Source organism: Vicugna pacos, chromosome 12, assembly GCF_048564905.1.
Source record: "Vicugna pacos chromosome 12, VicPac4, whole genome shotgun sequence".
Taxonomy (NCBI): Eukaryota; Metazoa; Chordata; class Mammalia; order Artiodactyla; family Camelidae; genus Vicugna; species Vicugna pacos.
Window position 1 is genome coordinate 11496025 of NC_132998.1, and position 9348 is coordinate 11505372.

General features: G+C 45.4%; 1 protein-coding gene across 3 annotated transcripts in view; it reads right to left on the bottom strand.

Annotated features, from left to right (window-relative positions):
- The window catches only part of SLC4A8 (solute carrier family 4 member 8), a 68782-nt gene extending 60616 nt beyond the window's left edge, over window positions 1-8166 (bottom strand). Inside the window, exon 1 of one of the 3 annotated variants that reach the window (XM_006202992.4) lies at window positions 7965-8166. In XM_006202992.4, the coding sequence (XP_006203054.2) occupies window positions 7965-8009 (45 nt within the window). In that variant the 5' untranslated portion in view covers window positions 8010-8166. The remainder of the gene's footprint in view (window positions 1-7964) is intronic. The other 2 variants (XM_015238130.3, XM_072972780.1) reach the window with 2 other exon arrangements.
- Between the last annotated feature and the right edge of the window lie 1182 nt (window positions 8167-9348).

Genomic DNA, 9348 nt, shown 5'->3' on the forward strand with positions numbered 1-9348 from the left:
GAAAGGTGCTGTGGAGATTATTGAAATGACAACAGAAGATTTAGAATATTACATAAACTTGGTTGATAAACCAGCAGCAGAGTTTGAGAGGATTGAATCCAATTTTGAAAGAAATTCTATTGTGGGTAAAATGCTATCAAACAGCATTGCATGCTACAGAGAAATGGTTCATGGAAGGAAAAATCAATGGATGTGGTAAACTTCATTGTTGTCTTATTTTAAGAAATTGCCACAGCCACCCCAGTCCTCAGCAACCATCACCCTGGTCTGTCAGCAGCCATCAACATCAAGGTAGGACCCTCCACAAGCAAAAAGATTATTGTTCACTGAAGGCTCAGATGATGGTTAGAATTTTTTAGCAGTAAAGTATTTTTTAATTAAGGTCTGTACATTGTTTCTTAGATACAATACTATTGCACACTTAGCAGACTATAGTATAGTGTAAACATAGCTTTTATATGCACTGAGAAACCAAAAAATTTGTGCAACTTGCTTTATCGTGATATTCACTTTATTATGGTGGTCTGGAAGTGAACATACAATATCTCTAAGGTATGCCCATGTTGTGACATTGCGGTTATGTCATTTTTTTTAAAAGGGTCTTTAATCTTTCATGATATTTTTTACTGATGAAATTATATGATGTCTGGGATTTGGAGAATGGGTAGAAACATAGATGAAACAAAATAGGCTGCGTGTTCATCATTGAAGCCAGGTTATGTGTATGTGATGATTCATTTTTCAAGTCTCTCTACTTTGGCATATGCTTAAAATGTTCCATAAATTTCAAATATATTAAAGTTTGCTTAAAATCATAAAAAATGGGAAAAAAAGGAACATCAAGTCTCATTGGTCTGTGCTCGTTGCAGATTCCTCACCAGCTGATTAGTACTTCCTCTGATATCATCATTATTTATAGCAGAGAGGACTTCTTAACCATGGATTTCTAGGGTTCCTATGAATGGGCTTCAGAAGATATGTGTGACTATGCTGTACACCAGAAATCAACATAACAGTGTAAACTGACCACACTTCAATTAAAAAAATAGAAAGTACATGTGAGTGTGCATTTTTCTTGGGAGAGGGCCATAACTTTCACCAGATTCTCAGGGGAGCTTGTGACTCAGAAAAATATTAGAATCATGAGAACCACATTATATAAGTTTAGGAGAAAAAGGAAAGGAGGGGAGGAAAAAGAGAGGGAAAGAAGGTGAACTAGAGAAAAGACCCTGTTTCCGTATGTCCTCCTGGCTCATGACAGTGAATCACTACGTAAACGTGGACTGATTTAGGTTGCCTACCTCAAAGATGAGGTAAGATAAAAAGAACTAAGGGGGTTAAATACACATTTTAAAAAAGCATTGAAATTGCAAGCACATCGCGAGAGAGAAAGCATTGTTATGAGCCCTGAAAAATGAATGAATTATAGCTGAATAGCAAAGCAGATTCTCACTTACAGTTAATGGACAAATTAAAAGGCAGGGGCAAGGCTGAGTCTTACATAATAGCCCCAGATCCTTGGAGCAGCCACGGAGGCTGCAGGGAAGGGGGAGCGCAGGCAGCGGAGCCAGCCTTGAGCCCTCTTGCACCTGCCTGCGCCTCCGCTCCGGACCTGTGGGGCAGCAGTCCTGCCAGACTCAACTCTGCCTCCCTTCCCGCAGTCAGTCTGACTTTTTCACCTCCAAAGACCCCTTTCATCTTTTTCCCTAATGACCCAGTGTTTTCGGATAACATCCTCCTACCCCACCCACCCAACAACAATGAAAAAGAGTCAAGTGTTTTATTGAGTTCTGACACACTCAACCATTTTTAAAGCAACAAATATAGAAGTGATTTCCCAGGTTTCTAAACAGCAAACTGAGGCACTACAATTAGTACTGGGAACAAATGTTTACTGAGCACTTACTGTGTACCTAGCACTGTGCTTTCCATATATTACTTCACTTAATCCTCACAACAGTCCTAAATCAAGGCTAAGATCACACAAGAGCTAAGTGAGCTAGAAAGAACTCCAATTCAAGTGTGTCTGTATTAACATTCTATAACATATTAACATTATACACTAATATTGCCAAAAGCAAAGAACCTGGTTGTTTCAGAGGGCTCAGGTCACCTAGTCATGGATTAACATCCACAGTGAGACTAGTTCAAGATCCACATCATTCACTCACTCGGCAAATATTTACTGAGCACCAATATTTACTGAGTTACCTTCTTAAGCACTTAGACTCCAGAACCTTGTGCTTCATACTGCCTTTACTGACCAGAATTCCAGTAGTTCTCCATCTCCTTATTCACTTCCAACTTCCTCTTCACCCAGAAAGCCCATGAATTCTGACCCCTTGTAGCCCCGGTCACTGACCCACAGACCCTCAACTCTCTAATGCCCTTGCTTTGACTTCCTCACTGAACACAGACATCCTATAGTGAGAAAAAGGGGTTCCATGAGGATGTGTGCAGCTGCCCTAGACCTCTTCTCAGTGGCATGAGCTCCTGAAAACCCATGAGCTTCCTATTCTGACCCTTCAGCAGTCTGCTAGGGGCCTAAAATTCCAAACTGGCTCTGGTTTCTCAGTGATTTTTTTCGTTGAACCCCACTTGGCGTCACTCCTGCTCAGTACAGCTTACTAGTTAGCACACTGTGGTAGGCGGAGTAACAGTCCCCAAAGGACTTGTTCATCTTAATCCCTGGAACCTGTGACTGTATCACCTTACAACGGCAATGGGGGATTAAGGTTCCAGATGGAATTAGGGTTGCTAATCAGTAGATCTTAAAATAAGGAGATTATCTGGATTATCCAGTGGGCTCAACACAATCACAAGAATCCCTAAAAGTAGAAGAGGGAGGCAGAAGAGTGGAGTCAGAGAACGAGGTTTAATGACAAAAGCAGGGTCTGAGAGATGCTATGTTGCTGGTTCTGACTACAGAGGAAGGGAACTGTGAGCCAAGGAATGCAGGCAGCCTCGTGAAGCTGAAGAAGTTAAGGAAACAGATACTCTCTTAGAGCCTCCAGAAAGAAACACAGCCCTGCCAACACTTTGATTTTAGCACAGTGCAATTTGTGCTGGACTTCTGAACGGCAGAACTGTAAGATGATCAATGTGTGCTGTTTAAGCCAATTAATTTGTGCTCATTTGTTATGGCACCAATAGACACTAATACAGACATTATGGCTTCCTAACTACCAAGACCAGAGTAAACTTGTTACTACCATCCAGGAACCAACCAACCTCTCCATTATCTAACATTTGCTGCTGTTACCTAGCAGCAGATTTAGAATAAACACCTTGCTTTTCCGGGGCCTGATTTACCACTGTGGCAGGCTTCACTGGAAGCCCAGTCTACCCTGCCAAGGCAAACCATGAGCTAAGACAATTATCTACAAGTTCAGAAGGAAGTCCATTTGCAACCTGAATTGTCCCCAGTCCGCCTCAATTCTCTGCTTGGCAGGAAAGTCCCCACCTCTCCTACTGAAGCTCCCCAGTAAAGCTGGTAAGGCCAGGTAAAGAGAATGCTTACGTGTTCCCCAATTTCCACTCAGGGTACGTTTAAGGTCTAGTATGTGTTGGGAGAGGATGGAGGAGTCGGATTGCACACTGCAACACAGTGAGAGGAGAAACTGCTATGGGTGATACTTTTGTTCAGTGACACTCAGCAAACACATACTGACTGCTCCCCATGAACTGATCATGACCTTCAGAAAAGCTGGCCCACTCTCTACGGAGCCATTCATTCACTCACTCGGCAAATATTTACTGAGCACCAACATGGGCCAAGGTCACCGAGCACTAGCATTCAGGTCTCCTTCAGGACTCTTGAGTTTTTCTAGATCCACTTTAAGACGTGAAGTGTGACTCTCTTGCCATCCACCAAGCATCCCAATGATCACCCATTTACCAGGTGTTTGTTGTTCTGAAGATTTCTGCAAAATTTCCTATTCTGAGCAGGCCTGATTCCTATACAAGCCTTGGTAATTGCCCGAATTCACTTGCTCCCCGCTCTGCACCTTCTCTGAACCTCCCTGCAGTTCCCAGCACCACTTGGCTCAATGCTGACTGTTACAATCTCTCCAGCCTTCTCTTCCAGAACTTCTGCTCAGTTCTGAAAGTGTTGGTCAGGAGAAATTTGAAGCTATAAGATGTCCCCAGTTCCAGTCGAAATTAGGGGCCCTCCTTCAAGTTTTCTGATCTTTCTCCTTTACTGCTGTTCCCTTTAAGAGCTCACCGACTCCTAAAATTGCAATAACCACCTCCAGAGACCTTGTCAAAATTCAATAACTCAGGCCTTCATTAACTCATCCTAAATTACACCAACAGCCTCTTAGCTGGCTTCCCTCATTCCAGTCTCTTCCCACTCTAATACATCCTTGTACACTCTGCCACACACATCTTCCCAAACACTTATAAGTCCTCATTCTGAGCCAGGCACTGGCCGAGGTGTCAAAGACACACGCTACATAGTGATTAAGGGCACGTTTTTTGGAGATGGGCAGCTCTGCCATTTACTAGAAGTTACTTAACCTCTACATCTTGGTTTCCTTATTTTTGAAAATAAAGATAATAAGGGCATGTAATTCTCAAGATTACTGAGAGAATTAAAGGAGAAGTGCATGGAAAGCACCTGGCACTGTACCTTGCACATGGCAAGCACTCGATAAAAGTTAGCTCACATAAACCACGTCAAAGGGAGCTGTCAGGTCAACAACAGAGATGAGCATGTATATTCCACAAGTAAGGGGTGGAAGAACTTGGTAGGTGCTGTGAGCAGAAAAGATTGAGTGAAATTTTTTTTATTGAAATACAGTTGACTTGGAATGTTGTGTTAGTTTCTGGGGTACTAAGTGATAAATTCTGATGGTGATATGGAGCCAAACCTTAAAGGTTAAAATGGATATTTTAGGTGGGGAGGAGGGGGAAAGTTTTCCAGTTAGAAGACCTGAGCAAAGGCCCAGTGGTATAGAAGGAAGAGCTTCTGTGTAGTAAAGCAATGGCCATCTGAGGCTCTGTGCTAAAACTGACAAAACCATGAGCTCCTTAAGGAGAGGCACATTGGCTTTGGATACAGGAGAGTCATTCATTCGCTCAGCAACTGAGCACCTCTCCTATACCAGGCACTGTGCTAGAGGACAAGATTTTCTGCCTGGCCCCTGCTTTCTATTTGAAAAGACACTAAACAAGAAATCAAAGCAAGAACACTTCAGATAAGTCATATGCTACGAAGAAAATAAAACAGAATCACATGAAATATAGTGACTGTGAATGAAGGTCAAGGAAGCCACTGAAGAGGTGACATGTGAGTTGAGTCAGGAGAAGGCCTAGGTGGAAAACGCCCATAGGAATGACAAGAACAAGGGTTCTGAGGCATGGAGGAGCCTGCCGTACTGAAGAAACAGGAAGATCACCAGTGCAGGAGTGCGTGGTGAGGGAGTGGAGGAGAGGCCATTGGGGAGGGTGGGCAGGGCCCTGATCACATGAAAGCTTGGCAGGCCACGATAAGGAGTTTGGATTTTATTCTAAAATGTACTGGGAAGCCACTGAATGTTTTCAAGATAGAATATGCCATGATCTGATTTGTGTTTTGAAAAGCTCTCTCTGGCTGCCACGTGGAAAGTGGACTGTAGAAGGAAGAGCAAGAGAGAAAGCGGAGGGAACCGTTAAGAGCTAGCACAGCAGCCCAAACCAGAGAAAACAGCAGAGACTTAGGACATTTAAATGTGATGCCTGGAATCTCTGCATTAAGTTACACAATCTGCTCTGTTTGCAAGGTCCGTCTCCCCTCCACACAGCCCAGTTGGCACATAGGAGGATTAGTTAGTAATTTTCAATGAGATGATTGTGTCTCCCCCAAGTCACCCCTGTCTCACTTCCTCCTTCTACCCTTATTTCTTTTCCTCCCTATATCTCAAGTACCCATTTGCCCATCACCTGACTCAGCCTTTATGTTTCCACTCTCTCCTTTCATCTCTCCTCACCCCACCACCCAAGGAACTTTCATGAACTGGATGTAGAAGAGAGAATTATTTTCTACCCTACTCCAGAAGCACTCAGGAATTATCAGTTTCACAGAGCATTCACAGGAGTCTGGGGGTTATTATGGTCTTGACAATACAACTGGAATACATTCTGCATGTTAAGGACACTGTCTCCTCACATTCATTCCAGCCTGTTCTCCCCACTGCAGCCAGAGAAAGCTTTCAGGAGAGTCTGACCATGATCTCATTGGCTCTCATTCTCTCTCGGTCTCTCTGTCTCTCTCTGCATGTTATAACCCCAGAGCACATCTCACACCATTCCCCTCATTGCTCCCTGTGGCTCCAGCTACACTGGCCTTCTTTCAGGTCTTCTAACCAGATCTGCCTCTCTTCTGCTGTTCTCTTTATCTCCAGGCCCTTTGAGCTCTCTCTTCCTTCAGTTGACATTTATTCTTTAAATCTTGGCCCAAATTTTTTCCTTAGCAAAATCTTCTCTGTTCTGAGACCAAAGCTGGAACCACTGTGATACATACACACAGCACTGCATATCTTTCTTTCTAAGCACTTATCACAGTTTACAATAACACATTTATTTGCATGATTACTTGATCAAAAATGATTATTCACACACACACATGCACACACTGAATGGGAAACTCAGCAGGGTAAGAACATTGTCTATCTTTCTTTGCTCATCATTGTACCACAAATACAGATTGAATACTTAGTAGACCTTAGGAGGATTAGATATGGAAAGATTTTCCAAAATCTTAGATCTGGTTCTTATTTTGATGGAGCAAGCAAAGAAGGAATTATGGATTTTCTAGTAGCAAACTATTACCAGGAAGAAGAGGAGTGACTCAGTGTCTGATACCCATTTTGCTACAAACTCAAGAGTTTTCTCTGCCTCTTTACAGAATCCAGCCTGACGTCAACATGGCACTTGTTTCAAAATCTACCATCCTTCTGAGAAGCTCCACCATTCTTTCACTGCCCACCACTCCAGACTCAACCTCCCTTCAACACCTCTTTCCAGAGCAGCAACTATATCATCATCTGATGGGCACAGAAAAGGGGGAGTGAGAATTCAGTGGGCGACCACATACTGGTTGCCACACAATAAACATCATTTCACAAAGCCCTTTCACAAGAAGCACTTCATTTTGTCCTCAAAATCACCCTATGAGGTAAGCAAAACAGATATGATCATCCCCATTTTACTAGATGGGGAGATCGTAGTTCAAAGAGGCAAGTGACTTAACCTGAGGTCACAAAGCCTGTATGAGGCAGATGTAGGATTTGAACCTACAGTCTCTGACACCTAGTCCAGTGCTTTACCTTACATTAGCCACTCCAACAGCTGGGTTACCAGTTACTTAAACCTGGTTTACGCATTCCTTTAAATAAACACCTGTGACTGACCCCTCGACACTTCCCTACCCCTTTCCACTTTCCTATCCAGAACTTGTCAGTTGTCTGTGTAATGGGATGGACGGAAGCTGATCACACTAACAGGGTTTAGGGTTTGGTCCCAGCCTGCAGTCTTTCCAGCTCTTCCTCTGAGACAGTGAGGAACCAGAAATTCCCAGAAATAAAAACACAAAGAGGAGACCTGCCCCTCCAGAGCAAGGTCCCTGGCTACCCTTTCTCCCACGTTCCAGCAGGACACAGCAAGGCCAGAAGCCAGCCTCTTTCCCAGCAAGGAGGACCCCAGGAGAACAGAGGTCACCGGCCGCGGGCCGTCAGGGCTCCTCAGCCCGCCACGCAAGGGATGCGGCAGTGACCCACCGGCTCTCGGGTTCGGCCCAAGGTCACCCTCTCGCAGCCCCGACCCAATCCCCGACCGCCCGGAGCGCCCCCTGGCGTCCCGGGCTGGCCTCCCCTCGCCCTCAGGGAGTGGCCTGTGGCGCCCCGGCTCGGGGGCAGAGGAAAGAGGGTGGGCAGAGGACGAGAAGGCTGAGCCCCGGGGAGGGGCGGGAGGCGGGGCCCTACCTGATAGCTGAGGACGCCGTCCGGCTCGTTACTCCCGGCCCGCATGGCGGAACCCAGCTAGGTCTCGCCCGCGGGCTCCAGGCCGAGCGTCAGCTGTCCACGCTCTCTGGTCGGGTTTGAGCGAATCGCCCGAGCGGCGACCCCTACCCCGGAGCCAACGGTCAACCATCAACTGCCGCCGCCTCCATAGCCACCGGCGCGCGAGGCTTCGCCGCAGCCAATCGGCGCGCGGCTTGTGCGGCCAATCAGGGCGCGGAGCACGGGAGGACGCTGTCCGGCGGTACCCGGGGCTACCAGGAGGAGGAGGAGGAGGGAGCCGGGGGAGCCAACCGCTCCCGGGCTCGGTTGCCGTGGAAACCGCCTCCCTCCCTTCAGGGGCCTCTGGGCTCGAAGGTCCTTCAAACCGCTTGCTTGAAATTTAAAATCTCGTGCTTCTCTTTGCGGATGCACCTGGCCCTTGAAAACTGAGGAAGTGTCGGTTTTGTCTATCGTGATTTTATTCCTTAGGTAATGATTTTTAAATTCTGGGGAACCGTCCCTTGGTGTTGCAGAAGGAAAGTAACTGAGGATGAGGGGGAAGGGCCTTCTAAAATTGTTAATCCGCGAACTAGTGGACAGATTAAAGAGCATTAAAGAGGAGCAGGCAGGCAGTGATCTGACCCCCTCCACAGACTCACTATAATTTAGGTCTTCTAACTAGGGTTCAGTTTGGCAATGAAAGGCACAGAGTTGAGCTAAGGCTGACTGTTGAAATAATTCTACAAAAAATGCTTCCAACTTTCCTGAGAAATGATCTAAGGCAAATTATTTAACAACAAAAGAACCACTAATCTAAGGCAAGGTTAGAAAACCATAAGTAACACATGCAATTTGATTTGGGTTTAGAAAAAGAGAGACTGGACATAATCCAACCAGTCCTCTGTCCCCAAGAAGAGGAAAGGGGTCTTTTGCTTTATGTCCACTACCATGTCAGACTGTAGGCAAGCCCATATTATTAGAGGAAAAAGAACAACTGCAAATAAGTCTCAGCCTCCAAAGAAGCTACACTTGGGGAACATAGTCTGGTTGAGGCATGTTAGTTTCAACCCCTGTATACCATTCCTTGCATTAGTCCTGAAATTTGAAACAAGGTTGTTCTTCAGTGTCCTTGAGACAGAACCATATTTTTGATCTCCGGTTTAAGAGAGACTTGGTCCCATTTCTGAGCCTTAGTGTTCATTGCCACAGTCTCTACTGATCTCTTCACTAATCCTGTCCCCTGAGCCCCCATTTTTGCCCGTCAAAATCTTAAAAAATCAATCTCAAAGCCCATCTCTTCCAAGAAACCTTTCTTTATCCCGTTCTCCCCAACACCCCTAAGAGCTTTCATCTCTCTGTCCTCTGA